At 44.9% G+C, this 25,236-nt stretch overlaps 1 protein-coding gene across 1 annotated transcript; it reads right to left on the bottom strand.

Annotated features, from left to right (window-relative positions):
* LOC139410787 (protein crumbs homolog 1-like) lies at positions 1-25,236 on the bottom strand. Its single transcript, XM_071156292.1, has 13 exons — positions 25,033-25,236; positions 18,406-19,101; positions 17,976-18,171; positions 17,339-17,478; positions 16,549-16,734; positions 16,262-16,375; positions 8,676-9,665; positions 7,896-8,455; positions 7,555-7,720; positions 6,012-6,873; positions 5,784-5,900; positions 2,472-2,598; positions 1-2,216 (listed from the first exon to the last, which is right to left on the bottom strand). Exons 1-13 carry the CDS (start codon positions 25,100-25,102, stop codon positions 1,995-1,997), a joined length of 4,446 nt encoding a protein of 1,481 aa, XP_071012393.1. The 5' UTR covers positions 25,103-25,236; the 3' UTR covers positions 1-1,994.

Raw genomic sequence — 25,236 nt, 5'->3', positions numbered from 1 at the left:
TCCATTACTTCATGGTGTTGTTTATATTATCCTCCTTTTATATGAGCTCTTTTGCAGCAGTTCAACTGTTGAAATCCAACAGAAACGTTTACGTTTTGAATAAATCACATTATATACAATTACATCGTGTTACAGTGTTACTATCCAATCACATTTTACAGAATCACAGAATACTCCTTGTATATACCAGTGTAGCCTACCCAGCATCCCATACGGTTGAGTATACTGTACTTTGTACTGCGTGAGTAGAGATGCGTCCAGTGTAGGCTCCTACCATACTGTTCAGTGCTGAAATACAGGTCAGTCCAGTCTATCCCCTGTTGTACATTAATCCAGGGTGTACCAGGATTGTGGTCAAATTAGTTTTTAATTGACAATTGACTTTGTGAATTGAAAAATTGCCCATAGAAAGCCATGGGCTATGTTCACTTCCTGAATTGACTTTATTGAAAACTGAATTGAACCCAACCCTGGCATGTATTCTGTGAAATCCAGCACTGGAACAGAGATGATGTCAGTGTATACACAGTAACATGTCTGTACAATATCATCCAGCCCTACAGGAATAAGAGGAGGCCCAACAGAGCTGGAACAGAGATGATGTCAGTGTATACACAGTAACATGTCTGTACAATATCATCCAGCCCTACAGGAATAAGAGGAGGAGGCCCAACAGAGCTGGAACAGAGATGATGTCAGTGTATACACAGTAAGATGTCTGTACAATATCATCCAGCCCTACAGGAATAAGAGGAGGCCCAACAGAGCTGGAACAGAGATGATGTCAGTGTATACACAGTAACATGTCTGTACAATATCATCCAGCCCTACAGGAATAAGAGGAGGAGGCCCAACAGAGCTGGAACAGGCAGCATGCTCTGTCTATCTGTCTGTCATACTGCTCTACAGCATTCCACAAAGACATCAATAACATCATCACAGTGAGTTTCCCTTTGAGACAGTACGTGGCTCCATCAAACATTTAGATACAATATTAAGGAGTAAAATGTTGCGTTTGTCAGCATTCCATCCATTCCGTTAGGAAGGCACATACAAACAACTCATTCATAAAGCAATTTAGAAGTCAATTCATAACAAATACTGATCTTGCAATTATTTGCCTTCAGTAGGGTCTGCATGATCTTCATATCTAGCTAATTTGATAGAAAAATATAGTGCCTTACTTTCAATCAGCTCAGTTACAGTGTAAATGTAGTACAGCATCCATAGTTACAGAGAGCGAAAACGTCCATTGATCACTTGGCTGGTTGAGTTAGTGGCACCGGTGAGCAAAGACTAAGAGACAGGAGTGTAGGTTTGGGGAAATGCAACCTGTCTAAAGACTGTGGCATCAGAGTTGAAGTTAGCTGATAACATTAACATGGTCTCAATCCACTTTCTAGGAGTTTTAGGAGCACCTCGTACAAAGACAGTGACATGAACAAAAACACATAAAATATTTAGAAATAGATCATTATTTACATTGTTGGTGTAGCCTGTTAACTTACATAGTGCACATCCCGAGAAAAATACAATGTTTTACTATCAAAGTCGTCGTTCGTGTGAACTCACACATAATCAATGTGGGGTACAGAATGTTCACAGGTAGGTATTTTATAGAAAGACACTGTATGGGTCATCACTCCAGAGAAGGGATTAGCTGAGGAGACTCAACACGACAGCATTTCTCGAGTCTTGGGAAGAAGACAGTCTCTATCCTGCCTTTCTCTGAGGCTCTGACAGATCACATCACTTCTTTCCATAGAGGGATGAGCTCTGGGTTTAACCACCCCCACCACCATGACCCAGCAGCAGCAGTGTGGTGGGGCCACCACTATAAGGGCATATGTCCACACCACTGGTGGCCTTTCACCCCTTGGACACCTCTTAATGAGTCTGACCAGTCCTCGCCTGTCTGTTTGTGTGTCTGAACCAGATAGTGTAGGTGTATGAAGCCAAGCAAAGGAAGTGTGTGTTTCTGTTGTGTGTAGGACTCATATGAGCCTCTCCTCAGGGGGTACTTTGAGCACGCTGCCCATCTCCAGCCGTGCCCCTGCCACCTCCTGGGCACTGGGACTATAGGTGCCCTCTGACTGGCGCTTCTTGCGGGCGGTCAGCACCATGAAGACCAGGGCCACCACAGCCAACAGCACACACAGGCTGGCCAGAGGGATGGCCACCACTAGCCAGGGCACACGCTCCCTCTGCTCCTGTCTCTACAGAGGGGACAGAGCAGGACAACAGGCCTAACTTACTTCTCACTCAAACTGAGATTAGAGGAACTACAGTTCAAATAGATCCGATCAGATCTTTTGATCCAATCTGGTCTATGTATAAGCTTTTGATACTCAACATACATTAGCATTACATACTAGACTACTGTAACATATAAACCTACACCATGTACTGCTTACATGCAGACAGTCAGTTACTGAGTGCGATATGGGGAGATACAGTATGTGGTCACCTACATTGCTTTCACACTGTGTGCCGCTGAAGCCCGGCAAACACATACACTGGAAGCTGTTGAGTCGGTCCAGGCAGGTAGCACCGTTGAGACAGGAACTGGACTCACACTCATCTATCTCTGCCTCACACCTGGGGGAGAACTTTAGGGGTTCAACACAACACTGACACACCAGCAGTCCCACAGCTCGCTGTACTTACAACAGGAATGGCGAGCCACCCTTGGAGAACACTGAATTTGCACTGCCATACTACGGTGTGGTATGATTTTTCTTGCAAGACATCATTGTATCATACATTGCAGTGGGATTGTTATTATAAGCACATGCACATCTTACAGTGTTTATTGATAAGCACAGTCACTCACATTTGATTCCATGTCTTAGTGGTTTATAAGTCAGTATTTGTGAATTGGGTTGTGTTTTCTGTGGATTCATGTTTATTGTATTGGTATTGAACTTTGAACATTGAAATCTGAGAGACCCTCAGAATAAAATAGAGTTGGGTGCACCCTAGTAAACTATAGGCAGGATATATGTTAGATAGAGTTGGGTGCACCCTAGTAAACTATAGGCAGGATATATGTTAGATAGAGTTGGGTGCACCCTAGTAAACTATAGGCAGGATATATGTTAGATAGAGTTGGGTGCACCCTAGTAAACTATAGGCAGGATATATGTTAGATAGAGTTGGGTGCACCTTAGTAAACTATAGGCAGGATATATGGCCGATATCTAAGTCTATTGTACCATTGATGTATTTCATTCATATTGAGCTCATTGTACAAATGTCACATATCAATATTTACTCAAGGTGATTCAGTTTTTTTAGTTTTTTTTTTCTTTTTTTTTTTTTGAATTTGTACCCCCTTTTTCTCCCCAATTTCGTAGTATCCAATTGTTGTAGTAGCTACTATCTTGTCTCATCGCTACAACTCCCGTACGGGCTCGGGAGAGACGAAGGTTGAAAGTCATGCGTCCTCCGATACACAACCAACCAAGCCGCTGCTTCTTTAACACAGCGCACATCCAACCCGGAAGCCAGCCGCACCAATGCGCTGGAGGAAACAACGTGCACCTGGCCACCTTGGCTAGCGTACACTGCGCCCAGCCCGCCACAGGAGTCGCTGGTGCGCGATGAGACAAGGACACCCCTACCGACCAAGCCCTCCCTAACCCGGGCGACGCTAGGCCAATTGTGCGTCGCCCCACGGACCTCCCGGTCGCGGCCGGTTACGACAGAGCCTGGGTGCGAACCCAGGACTCTGATGGCACAGCTGGCGCTGCAGTACAGCGCCATTAACCACTGCGCCACCCGGGAGCCACCCGGGAGGTGATTCAGTTTTTGTAAGTATTTTTATTTACAAAATACTAGCCGACATTCTTTTCCTAAATGATTCAGTTATGTGCTTTTCATTTCTCCCTACTACTCCAGTAGCGAACCTAACTGGCCCAATAGAGTTTAAGCTTAAACATACAATAGCCCATAGTGTTAAGCAATTGTTACACATTCCTCATGAAGCTGGTTGAGAGAATGCCAAGAGTGTGCAAAGTTGTCATCAAGGCAAAGGGTGGCTACTTCGAAGAATCTCAAATATAAAATATATTTTGATTTGTTCAACACTTTTTTGGTTACTACATGATTTCATATGTGTTATTTCATGGTTTTGATGTCTTCACTATTATTGTGAAATGTCGAAAATAGTCAAAATAAAGAAAAAACCTTGAATGAGTTGGTGTGTCCAAACGTTTGACTGGTACTGTATACTACAACAAACTCCATAAAAGGCTTAGGGTCAAGGGTTATTTCAACGTAACACTGGCAATGTGTTGTCTTATGGAAACAAGTCTGAGGCACTGCATAATGGGCAGGTCTGTTTCATTGTTTTCTTCTTCTTCATCTATCGTATTATGACGGTCCACAAACACCTCTGATCTCCAGCACCATAGGCATCCCCACAGTTAACATACACAACTCTTTCCACCGATACTACACATTCCTTTGCCCTCCTGCAGACTTCTCACATCTAGGAATCGCCCTCCTACATACTGCTGCAACATGACCATAAGCTTAGCACCTAAAACACTGTAATGGGTTTGGGACAAAATCTCTCATGGGATAAATTATACATCCTGACTTGACCTTGTCGGGAAAGACTCAGCAGGAAACTCTACAGGAAAGACAGTATCCTCTCTGTTTCACCACACTCTTCACCGGATCTGTGTCGCACCAAATGGCAGGAATCACAGACACCGGGAAACTTCAATTTCAGTTGATCCTCCACACTTAACGCCACCCCCGTTATCACTCCTTTCAACAGTGCCTTGCTCCAGGGAGCAAAGAAAGTCACAGCTCTTGTCTCTAGTTGTATGGTCTGGAACGCCCGCTCCCGCTGGACAGAAGAAACGCAACAAATCATCACTTCGAGTCCACTTCGAGTTACTTTCACCAATTCAACAGTCCCAACCTCTTCTCCACCCAACCTGACACCACATATGGATCTGCCAGAGGGCAAGAATCCAGCCTCTCCAAAAATCTCACTCCCACTGGGCCAGAAACATCTTTATCATCATCAGGACAAGGCTCAAACTAGGCGCTTTTCACCTCACCTGCCACCGCAGTTAATTCATCTTTTCACATTAAATTACTTTCTGTAGCTCTTCCAAAAGTTCTGTGTGATCCACCATTCCATATTCACTCAAAACATGTTCCACTTTTCTCCTTTTCATTTTTTTCCTGTCCGCCATCTTCTCCTTCATCAGATCTTCCAGAAGGCTTGTGCGTTCCCCATTCCATATGTACTTATAATATGTTACATTTTTCTTATTTTTTTCCTGTCTGCCATCTTACCCCCATGGCCAAACCGGCTGCCACATTCAATCACCATGCCATGCAACAAAAAAAGTGTGTTTCAGTGTCTGGATGTTCTGGAAGCTATATGATTACATAGAGCGTGTGCAGCTGAGAAAGCGCAATCAGCACAGCTGCTTCTCTCATGTTAGTGGGCATCAGGAAAGTGAGCATGATCATTATCCATACTCAACCCTCCAGTAAGTTGTGACGAACTCACTTACAAAACTCAGTTTTGGATGAGACTTTATTGGACGTGACTTTATGGCCAAAATATCCTATTTACACTTTGTATTCAATTTTGTCACTAAAATCAATGCTTCTGACTCATATCGATGCCACATAGGCCGTTTAAAACTAGAGAAGTTGGTTCTAAGAGGCAGTTGACCTTTAAGCCTAGTCCATTGAGCCTGCTTTTTAGTCCGCGAAAATGTGAAATGTATGAAATGATAGGTTTGTGATCTCACCAGTCCCCAGTGTATCCAGGCTTGCAGGTGCAGTTGGCACCCCAGATCCCATCCATGCAGACTCCACCGTTGTCACACTGCGTATCCTCATCACACTGCTGTGGAGGGAATCTCTGCCTACAGATCACACACATAATAGAGTCATTACAACTTCTACACAAACTAAACACACACACACAGTGTTGTGATTTTTCCAGTCAGAAGCATGCACAAGTTTGTGGTACTCACTGACAGCGGCGGCCGCTGTATCCAGGGAGGCAGACGCAGTGGTAGTTGCCCGTACCGTCCAGACAGGAGCCTCCGTTCAAACAGCTGTGTTCCAGGCAGTCATCCACCTCCTCATCACAGTCTCTGCCCCCCCAGCCTTTGTGACACTCACACCGGTAGTCTGCCAGCAGGTCTGTGCAGGTGCCATGGGCACAGGGGCCTGAGGCACACTCATCTGTGTTCCTCTGGCAGAACTGTCCTTCCCAGCCTGGGGTACAGCTGCAGTTTAACAGGTTCCAGAGGTCCTGGCAGAAGCCCTGGTTTAGGCAGGGCTGGGACTGGCACACATCGGCACCAACACACCCCATCTTGGGCTTCTGGCCCCCCTGCCTGATAAACCGGGCTGCCTGGGGGGCATCCTGGTCGTCCACCAGGGGTAGGTAGACTCCTCCCACCCTCAACTCCCCCAGACAGCCTGTGTAGTTCTCTGCCATCCACACAGTGGTGTCGTTGAGGAAGTTGAGATTCCCGGCTGTGCCCATGGTGCTGCCCACCCTGCGCCCGTCCACAGTGAGGCGCCAGCGGGACACAGGCTGCAGGGGGTCTGTCATGGCCAGGTGGAGATGATGCCAGGCCCCATCTGAGATGGGCAGGTCACTGGTGAATGCCTGCAACTCCAGGCTGTTGCCGCTCAGTAGTTTGACTAGTAGGGAGGAGTTGAGCAGACCCAGACAGAAGACCTCTGCTCCATTAGTGGCCCGCAGTAGCACGCCGTTCTCCTTCCGCGTACGTATGTCCACGGAGACACTAGTCACCGAGGCGACTAGCGAGCCGTTAGCAGTGAACTGCAGAGCGTTGCTCTCAAAGGTGGCATTAGTGAGACCTGGGGGAAGAGCAGTATCGTATATACACTAAGTATACAAAACATTAAGGAACACCTGCTCATTCCATGACATAGACTGGCCAGGGGAATCCAGGTGAAAGCTATGATCCCTTATTGATGTGACTTGTTAAATCCACTTCAATCAGTGTGGATGAAGGGGAGGAGACAGGATAAATAAGGATTTTTAAGCCTTGAGACAATTGAGACATGGATTGTGTATGTGTGCCATTCAGAGGGTGAATTGGTAAGACAAAATATTTAAGTGCCTTTGAATGGGTATGGTAGTAGGTGTCAGCGGTTTGTGTCAAGAACCGCAACGCTGCTGGGTTTTTCAACAGTTTCCCATGTGTATCAAGAATGGTCCACCACCCAAAGGACATCCAGCCAACTTGACACAACTGTCGGAAGCATTGGAGTCAACATGGGCCAGCATCCCTGTGGAACGCTTTCGACACCTTGTAGTGTCCATGCCCTGACGGACTGAGGCTGTTCTGAGGGCAAAAGAGGGCGCAACTCCATATTAGGAAGGTCTTCTTAGTCATACCTTTCAATATGTAATATTCAGTATTATCTGGTATTTGTTATTTTGTGTGCATGTTTATGGCTGAAAGGGAGCAAGAGACTGAGACTGTCAGAAAGGGAGTGAGGGAGTGAGATAATGTATAAAAAATGTCCACTTACACTCATAACCGTCAACTAGATCCACACACTGGCTGCCCATGGCACAGGGGTCACTGACACACCACACGCGTGTATCACATCGCCTGCCAGAGAAGTTCATGTGACAGGTGCACTCAAAGTCATTCCAGGTGACCATGCACGTTCCTCCATTCTGACAGGGGCCAGTCTGAGGAGAATTCAGAAATTAGTGTCTGTTACAAAGACTGAACTCAAAAGTCTTTATCAGGACCCTAACCTGACAAATCGAGTCAGCTCTTGTACCAAGTTTCCTTGAACAGTTACACCCACTTCCTGCAGTAATACATCTCGAAAGATTAAAGTTGCCATTGATGTTACTGTACCTTGCATGCCTCATCACTGACACAGCCATCCAACACATTCTCAGCTTTGTTTGGTAAGTAGCACTGGTACGCTTCGTAGGTGTGGCACTCCTCCTTTGTGTGGTTGGGATACAGCTGCATGTGGTCCAGAGTGATGTCCTGCAGGCAGCCTTTGAAGTGACCTCCCCAGGGGGCAGTGGACTCCCCCGGTGGCAGACCCCCGATGTACACCACATCCCCCCGTTCCATCCTCACCCTCCCCAGGGAGAGCTGTGTACCAGCCTGGTTGAACCCTACCTGACCCTGGCGTATTGTTATAGTAACCAGCTCCCTCTGTCCGCTGGTGAAGTAGATATTGTTAGAGAACAGAGTGGTGGGGGGGCTGTTGAAGACCAGGGTTCCCTCCCGCAGGTACAGGATGAGGTAGGCCCTCCTCCCTCTCCGCAGCTGGAGTAGCAAGCCGCTGGGATTCAGAGAGCGGAGGAAGAAGGAGATGTTGAAGTTCTCACCATCAGTTGTGTTGATGTTGAAGGCAGCATAGCTCACTGTTTCTTCATTACTGAATGTCCATGAGGGGTGTTCTGAGGCAAGAAACAAAAAGCAATGCTTTCAGTGTGAATGACAAAACCTATACAAACCAGTGTAGTTGAGGGAAACTGGTTGTGAGTTGAGTAACCCTCTTTAAATGGCCTTACAGCGTCAACGCCTGGTGTTTACAGTTTATTGTATCATTTTTACATAATTTTAAAAGCAATATTTGAAAACTAAAAAGTAAAGTAGTCAAGCTATAACAGTTCTTACCTTCTTCACACAGGGAGCCATGATAGGGTCGATGACACTCACAACTGAAGCTAGTCCACAGGTCAATACACTGCCCACGATGATGGCAGGGGTCAGGATGACACCAGTCAGTCTTGTTGCAGCCCAGCTCCATGTCTTGGACGTGCTCTCGAGAGAAATCCTGTGGCAGAACACGCTGGTGGTCAACTTGTAGATCCTCCACGCAGCCAATGAAACCCTTCCTACTGTCTGTGTTGGCCAGATACTTCTGGGGGGCTCCCCCCACATAGACTTCTGGGAATGATCCATGTTGGAAGAAGACCAGTTGGTTGTGTCCTTCGTTCTCCACCGTGCATCCCTCGTCATTGTCACAGACTGGTCCTTTGACCATCAGTACCAGCTTCTCATCCATGGTCACTTTGGCCTCATGCCAGTCTCCGTCGTTGACTGGGAGATGGTAGGTGGCCTGTAGCTTTTTCCCTGATCCAGCTCTAGCCTTGAGGAGACTCCCCACGATCTCCAGGGACACAAAGTAGTGCTCAGCCCCTCCGTAGAACAGAAGCATGTCAGGCAGAGTGGTCCTGAATCGCAGCTGGACGTGGTGGTGATGGGGTTCTACTTCTGCCCTGCTCCTGTTAGCTGTAGGAGGGAGCTGAATGAGGATATAGCCCTCTGTGTTGAAGGAGAAGGTGGTGGGGATGCCGCAGTGCTTCCCAGTGAAGCCCGGGGGACAAAGGCAGGTGTGGCCATGCTCTTGTTCATCCTCATCCCCATCACTGTCCTCATTACCATCCTCTTGGCTTAGGATAGGCACACAGGGGGCTCCGTTCTCACACAGGTGTTCCCTGCAGCCAATCAGGCGGACGTCACAGTTATGGCCGCCCCACGGCTCCTCCCCTGGCTCCGCCTCCACACAGTGACAGGTGTAGGAGTTGGAGCCGTCGTGGCAGGACCCTCCATTCTGACAAGGCTCGCTCTCACACTCGTCGATGTCTACCTCGCAGTGCACACCTGGAACGAAAACATAACACACCACTAGTTCTTCATGTTATACATGTATCTGGCTGAAGGGTTTTGTCATGTCGTTCTCTGCCAGACAGCACTGTCCCTCAGCCACACAGACAGATTCAGCAGGAGCATAAGGGTCTCCTGAACCAAACCAAATGAGTTAATCAGAGTCTCCCTAACCAAACCATATGAGTTAATCAGAGTCTCCCTAACCAAACCAAATGAGTTAATCAGAGTCTCCCTAACCAAACCAAATGAGTTAATCAGAGTCTCCCTAACCAAACCAAATGAGTTCATCAGTCTCCCTAACCAAACCAAATAAGTTAATCAGAGTCTCCCTAACCAAACCCAATGAGTTAATCAGAGTCTCCCTAACCAAACCCAATGAGTTCATCAGTCTCCCTAACCAAACCAAATGAGTTAATCAGAGTCTCCCTAACCAAACCCAATGAGTTAATCAGAGTCTCCCTAACCAAACCCAATGAGTTAATCAGAGTCTCCCTAACCAAACCCAATGAGTTAATCAGTCTCCCTAACCAAACCCAATGAGTTAATCAGTCTCCCTAACCAAACCAAATGAGTTAATCAGAGTCTCCCTAACCAAACCCAATGAGTTAATCAGTCTCCCTAACCAAACCCAATGAGTTCATCAGTCTCCCTAACCAAACCAAATGAGTTAATCAGAGTCTCCCTAACCAAACCCAATGAGTTAATCAGAGTCTCCCTAACCAAACCAAATGAGTTCATCAGTCTCCCTAACCAAACCCAATGAGTTAATCAGTCTCCCTAACCAAACCAAATAAGTTAATCAGAGTCTCCCTAACCAAACCCAATGAGTTAATCAGAGTCTCCCTAACCAAACCCAATGAGTTCATCAGTCTCCCTAACCAAACCCAATGAGTTAATCAGTCTCCCTAACCAAACCAAATGAGTTAATCAGAGTCTCCCTAACCAAACCCAATGAGTTAATCAGTCTCCCTAACCAAACCCAATGAGTTCATCAGTCTCCCTAACCAAACCAAATGAGTTAATCAGAGTCTCCCTAACCAAACCCAATGAGTTAATCAGAGTCTCCCTAACCAAACCAAATGAGTTCATCAGTCTCCCTAACCAAACCCAATGAGTTCATCAGTCTCCCATACCAAACCAAATGAGTTAATCAGAGTCTCCCTAACCAAACCAAATAAGTTCATCGGTCTCCCTAACCAAACCCAATGAGTTAATCAGTCTCCCTAACCAAACCCAATGAGTTAATCAGTCTCCCTAACCAAACCCAATGAGTTAATCAGTCTCCCTAACCAAACCCAATGAGTTAATCAGTCTCCCTAACCAAACCCAATGAGTTAATCAGTCTCCCTAACCAAACCCAATGAGTTAATCAGAGTCTCTCTAACCAAACCCAATGAGTTCATCGGTCTCCCTAACCAAACCAAATGAGTTAATCAGTCTCCCTAACCAAACCCAATGAGTTAATCAGAGTCTCCCTAACCAAACCCAATGAGTTAATCAGATATGGACTTTCCAGGAAGCACTTGATTAGACTATGACAGTTTACTAATGATGAAATTACTGATGAAGGTAGCCTTACACAATTAAAGTAATGACTGGGACGTTAATTGAATTGATCTGACAGTTGAAATATTGGTAGGGATGTGAGCCCTGTTGCTCTTTTTCTTTCTGCATTCCAGCCAAATCACAGTAAAAAAACACTTGCTGTGAAGCATATTGCTAGACTATTTACAGTATATATATAGTAAATCAATGGTACGTTAATACACTTAGTAAGAAATGAGCCCAGAAGGTTTATGCATCAGCAAAACCTACTAAAACTCCTCTACTCACAAGTAAAAACAATAACAATGTTCCATGTGCCCTCCTCCAGTCCCATACCTCTCCCACATAAACACACAGCCTGTCCTAGCAGCCCTTCCCTGTAGTGTAAATCGGAGGTGTTTACCTGTCTGTCTCCATGACCCACACCACACAGCCAGCAGCAGTAGTAGCAGTAGCCTCCTCATTCTCGCAGAGCAGTGAACACACACATATAGCTTAACAGAAGAGATCCAACTCGTGCCCCTTCTCTCCCTCTCTCACACACACACACTCACACACACATACACATAGTCCATACACTCCCCTCTGTACCAGGCAGGCAGAAGTGATTACACGAGCCTAGCCCACCCTCCTTCTCTCCCTCCCTTTTCCCTGCATGCATCCTTCCCTCGGCAGCCCAGCCCAGACAGGGCTCTAAGCCTCCCACCCAGCTGGCTTCTGTCAGTGCTGACAACAGGAATGTTGGGCTGCAGTCCCTCCTGATTGATGTTATGGATGCCCACTCGTGGCAGATTACATTTTAATCACAAGAGATGGGCTTGTGAGTAGAGGGGCTGAGCTTGACGAACCAAAAAGACAAAACAAATAGATGAAAATGTATGCACTGGATAAGAGCGTCTGGTAAATGACTAACAGTTTTTTTTAGCTCAGTATAACATAGGGGGAAAGGAGGGTCAAGGTGGGCTGGGATGAGGGGGGCTCTATGTCATTTGTCCAGTTCCTGAGTACTATATCTGCACGTGCAAAGGAAACTCATGGAATCACAGATAATATGCAGTCATATTATCTTGTTGTGCACGTGTGTGTTATGTCCCCTCTATTTTGCTGATGTCTGGTTACAACATATGGAAGCATGCTTACAGTGCAAATAGCCTAGGACTAGGAGTATCACAATGCATTCTGTACTAATTGGCAACAGGTTTTGTTTTTGTGATGAGAGGGTCTTCGTGCCTGCTTTCGTTCATTAGCAGTTGATAAGGCTTAAGCAGCTTTGTGGTAATCTCTCTCTCCCCTGGTAAACTAGAGGAAAGACCTATGTTTAATGCACAGCCAGGACTACTGACATATGGCAGCAGGTTTTACGGGCTTTGTTGTTCTTCCACTGCCTTGCCCCTCCATATGGACTCCCCTCTTCACAGTCCTCAAGTCCAAAACGAATTCACAGCAACGCACAGTATTATACAGAGCCATGGTCGCATGGAACTCCCTTCCATCTCCAATTACTCAAACAAACAGCAAAATCACCTTTCAAAACGGATTGAACAACATCTCATGGAACGGCGGGGACAGTGAGCGGACACACACACACACACACACACACACACACACACACACACACACACACACACAGACACACACAGACACACACACACAAACACACACAAACACACACACAAACACACACACACAAACACACACACACAAACACACACACACACACACACACACACAAACACACACACACACACAGACACACACACACAGACACACACACACACACACACACACAAACACACACACACACACAGACACACACATTGCTTTTCAGTTGTATTGTTTATATAGTTTTTTTTGTTGTATTGTTTGTGTATCGTTGCATTTTCACTTTGTGACTATCCATGTCTATTAGTGTATCAGTGTTTGATATGTTACGTTCTTTTGAGGACCACAGGAAGAGTAGCTTCAAAAACGAATGGGGATCCAAATAAACAAATACCTGCCCTGTCAACCCCCTGTACACGGCAGGTCACCCAAGAAACTGGATATGTACTTTGTTTTATATTCAGTTGTTTTTCAGAGTTATTCATGGGTGGTTTTCCTGCCCACCTTCACTTGTCCTGATGGTGGTTCCAGCCAGAATGATCAGCAGTGGCAGGATTATCCAATTATTGTTTTTCTCACTGCTCAGCAAGCATCTCCAAAGAGGGTTTAGGCATAAGTGCAATAACCGGTCAATTAGGGGACCCAGCCAGTGGGTCCCTGACCCAAAAAATAACTCAGTCAGGGTCTCAATTTACTATTGAGAGTAAGAATAGTAGAATACACCAGGTTTAATTTCAAATGTTGGTTGTGCATTAGATTGGTAGTTAGTCTAAACTTGTAGTAATCATGGCCAAATACCGAACGGGCACTCAGGACTCATTCACAGGGGCCCTGATCTTCAGGGGGCCCCTATTGATTGTGTCAATCATTCTCACACACACATCATATTACAGTTTTTTTGGATTGCTTACACACTAAAATTAAAAGTAGTACACTATTATCAAAACCTTACACTCAAGAATCAAAACATCAGCCCATATTTGCACAACTATAAGCACATTGTCAACCTCACACTTGTTGCAAAACTATACACACAGTGATTTGCAAAAGACTAAACACACTTAACATACATTACACACAAAAATCTATCATGAAGTCACGTCCTTGCAATACCAAAGCACTGACTGTCAAATTACCACACCGTCCAACCAATTGGTTCAACACAGTCATCAGGTGTGCAAACACTCGTTTGCTTAATTGTAGACACACCACTCAGGTGTATAAGTACTATAAAAAGCAGCAGGTGAATTCATCGGTCTTCAAGCACAATGGAAAGAGTCAGAGAAAGAGTAAGACGAGGAGGAGGAGGAGGAGGAGGAAGACGAGGAGGAGGAGGAGGAGGAGGAGAACGAGGAGGACGAGGAGGAGAACGAGGAGGAAGAGGAAGAGGAAGACAAGAAGGTGCTCATAGAGGACCGAATCTGACAAATGAGATCCGCGCAACACTGGTTGACCACGTTTTCAACCACGGCCTGACGCTGAGGGAGGCTGGACTGCGAGTACAGCCAAATCTAAGCCGATATACAGTGGCAAGTGTGATGAGAACATTTCGACTGGAAAATAGGTATTGTAAAAATATCATCATATCAAAAACATCTGCACGGTTTCAGTAACTGCTTACAGTACTATATTCTATGCACTATCAGCACTTCTGTTACCTTTTCCTGTGAAACTACTGCACTATTGTATACTGTTTTTTTCTACATAGGATTGAGGGTCAGGGACGACAAGGGGGAAGGCCTCCTATGTTCACAGAACAGCAAGAGAGGGAGATAGTAAACATGGTTTTGGCCAACAATGCTATAACACTCAAGCAGCTCCAAGCTAACATTGTCAATAACCACGTCATTTTCAACGATATCATCAGGTCTCAACATCAACACTGGCACGCATCCTAAAAAAAAACATATTCAAATGAAGCAAATTTATCGAGTGCCTTTCGAGCGCAATTCCGAAAGGGTGAAACGACTGCAGCATGATTATGCAGTGGTTTGTATTCACTTTAGCAGTGTGATCTTGCATACTGTCTCACAATCTTTTACTGTACTGTAATATGTATACTAGATCTACACTGAACTACACAATTTTGCCTGACACTGTTTTACGAATGGATGGAGAGGAGATCCAGCATGAGTTCATTTACGTAGATGACGCTGGGTTCAACCTGACGAGTACACGAATGAGGGGAAGAAACATCATTGGCCACAGGGCTATAGTCAATGTCCCAGGGCAACGTGCAGCCATTACCCAGAATGGGGTCCTCCACCACCATGCTCATATGGGCCCTTACAACACAGCCCTCATACTTACATTCTTGGACCAATTGCACAACATAACAGCAGCAAATCAAATCGATCATATGCAATACATTGTTGTCTGGGACAATGTGTCTTTCCACCGCTCTGCTCTGGTTCAGAACTGGTTTCAGCAACATCCACATTTCACAGTCCTATATCTTCCACCATACTCTCCATTCCTCAACCCTATAGAAGAGTTTTTTCTCGGCATGGCGGTGGAAGGTATATGATCTCCGTTCCAGGCTGAGGTACCCCTCATCCAAGCCATGGAGGAGGGCTGTGACCAGATGGCGGTAGCTTCAATGCAAGGATGGATTCTTCATTCAAGACGTTTCTTTCCAAGGTGTCTTGCTAATGACAACATTGCCTGCGATGTTGATGAAATTCTCTGGCCAGATCCAGCTAGGCGAAGAGACAATGTCTAGTTATTTTTTTATTTATTTTTTTGAACTTACAATATGTAAAGTGACGTTTGGTTACAGTATTATGAATCTCCATGTCAACATTTTGGGCGTGTTGAGAAATAAATGAGTTTCTTCAGTCTGCAACATTGGTCTTGTGTAGTGTTTGGTGAATTTACATTATATTTGTACTTTGTTGATAGTAGCCTACTCTAATCATAGGGAAGTAGAAGTGCTAAAAGTGTTTTAGGTTTATCACAGCAGAGTGTAACTCGTGTCAACAGAGTATAGTAATGTGAAACGTGTGTGTTTCATATGGTAACAAAGTGTGGTTTTTAAAAAGAAGTGTATAGTTTTTACAAGAGTGTTTAATTTTGCAAAGGATCTGTAGTGTTTTGCTACTTGGGTGTGTGGTTGTGCTAATTGTGTGTAGTGTTTTGAAAACACGGGCCCTGTTTTGAAAATCGTGCTTAAGCAATCCAAAAAAACTGTAAGATGGCATAAGTCATTACAAAATGTGCAGAATTGTAGGAAATGATCTGTAAAACTAGAAAAGTGTTCTCTCTGCCCCTTGGCAAAATATGTAGAATTGCAGGAAATGAACTTTAAAACAAACATGTTTCACTCTACCGTCAAGGGGGGGATTAATTTTCTCTGTAAACTGAAATATATAATGAGCAGGTCAGGGGCTCTTTGCATATAAAGAGCTGTTTTATTACACAGTGAAAAAGAGAGACAGTCTTACCTGTGAACCCCGGTAGACAGACACACATATATGAGTTGACCAGGTCCTCACAGCTCCCTTTGTTCTGACACGGGGCGGACTCACACTCGTCCACATTCACTTCACAGCTCTCTCCTGCAAGAGACAGGACACATTACTTACTTACTCAATAACTTACCCTTAACTCAAATTAACATTGACTACAATATCGAAGGATTCCAATTCAACCAGATCTTATTCTTAAATGGTCCTGTTCCTATTCAATGATCATGAGGTCACCAAGTATGAATATGAGTCTTTTGCCTTACCAGCAAACCCAGGTTGACAGTGGCAAAGGAACCCAGCTGCATCCTCATAGTTGAACTCCCTGTCTTCCAGCCCAGACAGCACCCCATAGTACAGCAACTCTGAGCGCTGGAAACACTCTCCTCCATTCTCACAGGGCTCCAGCTCACACTCGTCTATATCCACCTGGCAGTTCTTCCCTTCATAACCTGCATTACACACAGCCATTATTAAAACAGGACCACACTGTACCACTTTGTTCAATACACACATACAGTATCTATCATCATGTCTTTATGCATCAAAACACAACAATATGATGTGTTCTCCCATATTATGATATATTATTGAGGATCATCTTTGTTTTCCTACTGCTCATGGCCCTGCAGCTGCACCAGTTCTGCACTAGATGGCACTGTGGTGTGACACCACAGTACTACACTATTGCAGACTATTATAGTTTTTTTTGCTATGTCTCATTCCACTCCCCCTTCTTGTCCTCTAAACGACATACCTTTTACCCTTTATCTCATTGATTTATGTCTGGGAAACTCCAAGAACCCAATCTTACCAAGAAGAGGGTTTCAAATGTCTCTGAAAGACTGCGCCTGGAGTTTTTCATTTCAACATACTCCTGACACTTAGGATGTCCCCATATACTTGCTGTTTTAGTGTCAGATAGCAGATAGCAAATTGCCTTGTCCAATAAACCCTGCGTGTAGTACTTCCTGTAGTGTAGCGAAAGCTATGCAGACATGTTACTACTCATTTGGTGAGAAGTGGGTACACAGCGGGAGTATTTGGTGTGTGTACCTGGCCAGCAGAAACAGCCATATTGGTTGATTCCCTCTACGCAGGTAGCTCCATTCTGGCAGGGGTCAGAAGCACACTCTGGGATGTCCACTTCACATTTCTCTCCTGTAAAGCCTGTCCCAGTGCAGTCACACTCATAGCTGAGGAGGAAAGTTACAGAGGCAAATTAGATCCATCTTATTTCAGTGAAACTGGGACAGCTTTGATGTATAAAGTTGTTATTTTGTGGGGCAGTCCCACTCCTTGCTTTATTTAGTTTTATTGGACAGGACAAAGGTAGAAAGGAAAGATAGAGGTGAGATTATGTTGAAACAGCAGTGGGCCTGATCCTAAACAGCTTAGACCACGACAACTCCTTAGACCACCTTTAGGGCATTTTTTGACTAACAAATGTAATTGGTTCAATCTAACGTATCTCTGTCTTAACAACCCAGGTCTGATGAACCTCTATCAGGTTTTCCTAACTTCCCAACCTCATGTTTAATTACCATCCGAATAAGCGGATTGATCCTTATCCTTGCCCTGTTAAACTTTACTGTCTGGAAGGAATCCCTCGGCTGACATACTGCTCACCGACACATTGGGGTTAAGCAGCTGATTCAGCCTATAAGAGGAGAAAGAGTAGGAGCCGCCTTACCTGTTCACCAGGTCTGTGCAGTTGCCCTCGTTGAGACAGGGTCCACTGGCACACTCGTCAATGTCCAGCTCACATTCATGGCCCTCGTACCCGGACACACACTCACATGTGTACAGACCCACATGGTCATGGCAGCTGGCTCCATTCTGGCAGGGCTGCTCCTCACAGTCATCTATCTCCACTTCACAGTTCACCCCTGCCACACACAGCACAGACACAGCTTCATATGATGGGTTTCACCATGAGGAAAACAACAGAGCTCTGAGGTCTAATGGAGCAACACTAAACATGGTGCATCAAACGCTTGTAGTTTCTATATGAGGTTGGTTTAGTAGTGAACTCTTAACTAAAGGCACTGAATTAAGAAGAAAGGGTAGCTCCCTAACTCTCTAAGACAGCAGGATGCTGACCTAAACAGAGACTGTCTCACCTTTGAATCCAAGAAGACAGTTGCACTCATAGTGGTCCACCTCATTGGCACAGGTCCCGTTGTTCTCACACGGCCGCGACGCACACTCGTTAATGTCCAGGTCGCAGTGGTAGCCTTGGAAACCAGGCACACAGAAGCACTGGTATCCGTTGACGCCGTCTTTACAGATGGCTCCGTTCTGACAGGGGAGTGACTTACAGTCATCTATGTTCTCCTCACAGTCCCTCCCCTGGAGACCCGGGCCACACTGGCACACGTACCCATCCGGTGTGCCAACACAGGTGGCATCGTTATGGCACGGCTCCTCAGAGCAGTCCCTGATCCTCTCCTGGCACTCTTCTCCTCCATAGCCAGGGGGACAGTGGCAGGTGTAGCCGTCCACCCTGTCCACACAGTGAGACCTGACACCCCCTTTACATGGGTTGCTCAAACACCTGCCGATGTTGAGTGTGCAGTTGGTCCCTGCGAAGCCGACAAGGCAGTGGCAGGTGTAGACCCCTGTGCCCAGTGTGCTGGTACAGTTGGTGCAAGGGGCATCGTAGACACAGGGGTCGTACAGCTCCTTACAGTCCTTGCCCGTGTAGTGGACTGGCCATCTGGGGCAGAGACATGTGTAGTTACCCATATAGTCCAAACAAGTACCTCCATTCTGACAGGGGGATGACAGACACTGGTCTGCTGCTGTGCACAGTATACCTGTAGGCAAAAAAATAAAATACTCCATATTTAACATGAATGAGTAGACCTTATCAAGCTCCAAAGTTTGACTTGATGAAACTGCTGTGAGAAAATCTGGTAAGAAAGTCTGGTAAGAAAGTCTGGTAAGAAAGTCTGGTAAGCTGCGCACTTGTGGGCACACAGCTCCCCTGGGACTGCAGTGCAGAAGACACATCAGCCCCAGCAGAGAAGCACGAGATTGAACTACACTCAACTTTCTAGTTCTCCCCTTTCGTTAACACTATCAACATTTCCCTCTACAGTGGGAATTGACCATTTTAGCCACTTTCAATGCAACATACTGAGACAAAACGAACTATGCAAGACTTAGTGTTGCAAAACGAACTATGCAAGAGATTTTCTTGTAGGCAGAAAGCACCAAAGTAGGATTCTGTTGAATTGACAGGCATGACTCTAAAGACAAGTGTGACATAACCAATCAGAGCTGCAGTATCTCTATATGCAAATGACAGTTGTCCTATGTGGATCTGTACCATTCACTTTGAACTGGACTGTGTTTACTGCATGAGTGGTCCCGAGTAGATGAACTTGTATTGAGATCAAAGTGAGAGCTGCATGTTGCTACATGTGAACATTTGTTCATATTATTTGCGAGTAAGTGAGTTAATAGCCCAGTTATAGCTCATTTCTAGTCACCGATGGGGGAGTGGTTGCTTCCTACAAGAGCACAAAACATGTGCATTTCTAGCCATCTTTCAAAAGTGAGTCAGGTAAAGAACAGTTTATCTGTTAAAGGGGCAGTGTTGTATTTTGAGACAGGCTTGCATAAGTTAAATAGCCAATAGGCAGAAGGTAGCATAATGTGTCTGATTCTCTGTAATATTGGTATGGGGATAATAATGGACTTTATTTTGTAAAGTGGTTTCTTGCATGAAACAACATATTGTCAGTCACCTGCTTGTCTGAAGGACAAGTGGATAAACAGGTTAATGTCAAGCCCTGTATGTTCTTTTCAAAATGTCTCACGGAATGTAGGCCTACATTGAACACACATTGGCTGCTACTGTAGACTGAATGATAGAACCGCTGCAGTTTTTCCATGTTAAAATGTTATGGGATGCATTTTCTCCATTGATTTTGATAGTAGGCCACTCTGATAGGCCTACATTATGATCAAATATCCACAGTAGCCTAAAGCGGGTACAGTCTCAGTGTTCACAATAAACACATGCCAGAAGTCGCACAGAATTTTCACAAGGTTCAAATTTGCTCTCAGCAGACCTGAAATTAGCTCAGTGCCTACATTTTTTTGAGGGAACATTGCCAATGAGATTACCAAGTAGTAGCACTGAGAGTTTTTATAGGCGTGACATCCTACAAGCTCATTAGTAGACTAATACACCAGCTACAGTACCTTTGACCTCTCCCTTTGTCTCTGATTTTGAGGCGCTTACAGAGCACTCTCTTAATGAAGAGTAAAAAGCCCCGCTTCCCTCTCTTTCTAGTCTCTACAGTGAACACAGCAGATGGTGTTAGGAGTAACTAACAACCATTGTGTGAGCAGCTGTTACCTGAGACTTCATCAATGTTAGTTCCCTTCCCTCTGACCACTACTTCTCTAACTTGGTTCAGACCGAATGGCCCATCGTCATACACAACACAGGTTGTCATTCACTAGTTTAATAATCACAGACTGTTTGACCCTGGTTTCATTTTCCGCTATAGTTGTTGAGGACGTAGCAAACACTATCTTTGCAGAATTTCCTTAATGGAAAAGAAAAAGCTGACAGTGCTAAAATATTTGAATATGAAGGGGACAAAACTGTGGAACTGCCCCTCCCTACCTTCAGGCTATAGTCAAACCCTACACCCCGACCCAAGTACTCCTCTGGTCTCTTGGCCCTCCTACCATCCCACTCAGCCCAGTCAAACCTCTTCTCCGTCCTCCCACCCCTATGGTGAACCAGCTTCCCCCTGACGCTAGGACAACAGAGTCTCTGCCCATCTTCTGAAAACATCTGAAACACTACCTCTTCAAACAGTATCTTAAATACCCCCCCACTAGCACTGACTTTGCTGTTAGCTGCTTTAATGAAGAAAAATGTACTTACTATGACTGATGTGGTTGTCTCATCTATCTATCTCTCTTAAGATAAATGCACTAACTGTAAGTTACCACAACAGTGTGTAAGTTGCTTTGGATAAAAGTGTATGCTAAATGACTAAAATGTCAAATGTAAATGCTGTGTGAGTCCTGATCATGTGTTCCTCATTAAACATTACGTTTATGGAATGTGTATGTTGTCTTAAATCCTGATTTGATTAGATTATCGACTTAATGAACACAGAAGTCCATAGCTTCTGGCTTATCAGAGTTATTCAATATACTGGTATTGTTTATATTGTATTTAACAAAGTTAATTAGAAGGGATTTATAACATATTAGAGTTGTTTCCATCACTCACAGCTTATAGGTAGGTCACATTGTGAATACTTCTCTGTCCCTTCCCACTGGGCACAGACATCAATTCAATGTCTATTCCACATTGGTGGAACGTCATTTAATTTAAATGACGTGAGAACAACCAGTGGGTTGTTAGTCACCCCTCCTTATAAAACACCTATCCCTCTATCCATAGTAACACCTACTAACCTAGTAACACCTACCTACTACAACTGCCATTTATTTATCCAGGCAAGTCAGTGAAGAACAAATTCATATGTTCAATGACGGCCTAGGAACAGTGGGTTAACTGCCTTGTTCTGGGGAAGAACAACAGATTTTTTACCTTGTCAGCTCGGGGATTAGATCTTGCAACCTTTCGGTTACTAGTCCAACGCTCTAACCAGTAGGCTACCTGCCGCCCCATACCATTTAGCACGTCTACATACAGTTGCTTTGTCACCCCTAACACCTATCGGGTACCTTCATGTTAACCCTAACGCACCTGTTACTATAATGTGACCACCCATAGTGCTGAAGAGCTGCAGGGTGGGCAGGCTTTTGATCGAGTTCAGCACCTGATTCAATGAATCAATTTATCATCACATAGATTAGTTGTGTGAGATCAGGTTTGGGATTATTGGCAAAATCCAGCACAATTTGTTGCTCTCCATGACAAGTGTTGGAGACCACTGACCACTGATAATTTCCTACTGTAAGGCAGTGTGTCACAGTCTACTTGCTGTCAGTCAGTCTGCTTCCCCTGCTGTAATCTGTCTGTTCAAAACACCTAAGGCATAGGATTTACACTGAGTGTACAAAACATTAGGAACAGGTACTGGTCACCAAGGCAACTAACGAGCCGTTAGCAGTGTACTGCAGAGCATTGCTCTCAAAGGTGCCGTGAGTGATACCTGGGGGAAGAGCAGTATGTCAGTAAGGTAATATCGTATATACACTGAGTACACAAAACATTAAGAACAAAGGACATCCAGCCAACTTGACACAACTGTGGAAAGCATTGAAGTCAACATGGGCCAGCATCACTGTGGAATGCTTTCAACACCTTGTAGAGTCCATGCCCCTGACGAATTGAGGCTGTTCTGAAGGCAAAAGGTGGTGCAACTCAATATCAGGAAGGTGTTCCTAATGTTTTGTGCACTCAAAGATGCTTAAGTAGTGTAGTGTAGCTGGTACACATGGACCCCATGTCAGACTAGTAGTAGTGTAGTGTAGCTGGTACACATGGACCCCATGTCAGACTAGTAGTAGTGTAGTGTATCTGGTACACATGGACCCCATATCAGACTAGTAGTAGTGTAGTGTAGCTGGTACACATGGACCCCATGTCAGACTAGTAGTAGTGTAGTGTAGCTGGTACACATGGACCCCATATCAGACTAGTAGTAGTGTAGTGTAGCTGGTACACATGGACCCCATGTCAGACTAGTAGTAGTGTAGTGTAGCTGGTACACATGGACCCCATGTCAGACTAGTAGTAGTGTAGTGTAGCTGGTACACATGGACCCCATGTCAGACTAGTAGTAGTGTAGTGTAGCTGGTACATATGGACCCCATGTCAGACTAGTAGTAGTGTAGTGTAGCTGGTACACATGGACCCCATGTCAGACTAGTAGTAGTGGGGGTGGTGGTTGGTTTAGACAGTGGGGGTCTCTGACTGGTCTATCCTGCTGCAGCCAGACCAGTCATCCCTGAAACATTCCAATGTGTTGATGTCATTGCTGCCTCCCGTGTCATGAAGCAGTTCATAAGTCATGGTTATGGGCAGATTACGGCGCTGTTCTCTGGCACTGCACTGCACCAAGCACTTGACCCCCAGGAATCAAGATAAACACAGAGCAGAGCCAGGTACTTGTCATGGGACCATCCTAACGCAGGTAGAGTAAAATAACAGAGAGTTGTCAGCTGTCTGTGCAGAGATGGATCCCAGCCTCAACTCTAGAGTGAGTCTGTCAGAGCATCCCTCTAACAGTGTGTGAGAACGAAGCAGGAAGATAGTAGATGATCAATAGTTATTATATAGGAGAACATCTTCCCTGCCCCGTGATAACAGTTACCAACGATAGTTAGCCAACATAACCTTTACATATACTCCAAGTCAAATGTCAATTGAAACCCACACTGTGAGGTATGGACCAATGATGCCATGACTAATGTGAGAGGACGCTCCTGGCTCTAACACAAGTTTTAGTAAGAGGAATTCTATTTGGTCACCACAGGGGACTGCTAGCCAAGCCATGCCAGTGTGGAGATTTCTCCTAAACTGTATTCATACTCAAAAGGCTACACTGTGGTGATTCACTTCGCTTTAAAAAGCACAAATTCTCAACGTTTAGTCACAGTTATCCTGTGATGTCAGTCAGAGATTTAAAGGTTTGTGTTTCGTGTGGGTTTAACATTAAAGGAGCCATATTGTTGTCAAGATAGTATTTTATATGAACAATGGTTAATTCAATATTGTAGATATTTATCCATCAGCCATAAAATCTAAATATCCTGTTTGTTTTTCCACACTTCTCCGAACACTTGCCTCTCTCTCCATTCATAGTTTAGACAAAAAGTGGTGCAGACTCTTAACCCGTCACCATGGTGATGGGTAACAATGGCCCCTGCATGCAATCCGCTCTGGCCGTCCTGTCCTGTCAGTCTGTCCAATTTAACGAGGTTCAGACGCTTCCCACAGGGCATCAGGAAAAATGGGTCAACGCATCATTAGGTGGGGTTCAAAATATCCTCCACCCAACGGCACCCCAATCCCACCCCACAATCCCTCCTGTCTTCATCTCTCTACTAATCCTAATGCTTATATCATAGAAGACATGGGTTATCAGAGATTAATAACAAAAGCCAATTATCTCACTGTGTTAGTTGATTGTGAACTATGAATTAATTAATGATAAGGGCTCAAGAGAATTATATCTTCAATTGTCTTACATAGTTATGGATGATAAATTATTGTGACATACGTTTTACCACAATTCTTCTTTTATGTATGCTATGTTACAAATGTTTGATAGCTCTCTTCTTGGGGCAAGTCTATCTTGGTTCTCTTAAAGAGATGTATAAATAGGACCAGCCGTATAATTAAAGAATAAATAACTTATTGAAGGGAGACTGCACTCAGCTTAACATCAACTACAACAACCTGTCTGCCAGCTGGCCTCTAACCACTTGTCCTCTTGTAACATCCTCCCACCTTGCTAATGCCCTATTACAGCCCTGTCCCTATCTCCTACACACACACACACACACACACACACACACACACACACACACACACACACACACACACACACACACACACACACACACACACACACACACACACACACACACACACACACACATATACATATACACACACACATTTTCACATCACTACTTTCCCCATTAATACACACACATACAAGTGCACACACACTTCTCACAACAACAAATGGAATATTGTAGTATTCATACACCTAGTAGTTGATCAGCAGTCCTACCCAGTTTGAACATTATCATGCCGAGCAGCAAAGTTCTTTGGGACTTGAAAAGAAACCTTCCAAACTCCATGGCAGTGATGGGACCCACTGGGTCCCGTAACGTCCAGCCTGAGAACTGCTGCCTGTCACTCCTCCCCAGGGTCCCCGCCCAGCATACTGGTCCAGCCGATCAACTCTCTGCTCTAATAGAAGTTAGCTGGAAGT

This window comes from Oncorhynchus clarkii, chromosome 6 (genome assembly GCF_045791955.1).
Source record: "Oncorhynchus clarkii lewisi isolate Uvic-CL-2024 chromosome 6, UVic_Ocla_1.0, whole genome shotgun sequence".
NCBI lineage: Eukaryota > Metazoa > Chordata > Actinopteri > Salmoniformes > Salmonidae > Oncorhynchus > Oncorhynchus clarkii.
This window is presented reverse-complemented; position numbering and strand designations above follow the sequence as displayed.

Excerpts from the sequence above, each read along its gene's own strand:
- LOC139410787 (XM_071156292.1), bottom strand. The coding sequence starts at position 25,102 with ATGGAGTTTGGAAGGTTTCTTTTCAAGTCCCAAAGAACTTTGCTGCTC. Across the intron at positions 16,735-17,338 it reads TGGCTGTTTCTGCTGGCCAG|GTTATGAAGGGAAGAACTGC; the intron begins GTACACACACCA and ends TGTGTAATGCAG. Across the intron at positions 2,599-5,783 it reads CCTGGATACACTGGGGACTG|GTGTGAGGCAGAGATAGATG; the intron begins GTGAGATCACAA and ends GTTCTCCCCCAG.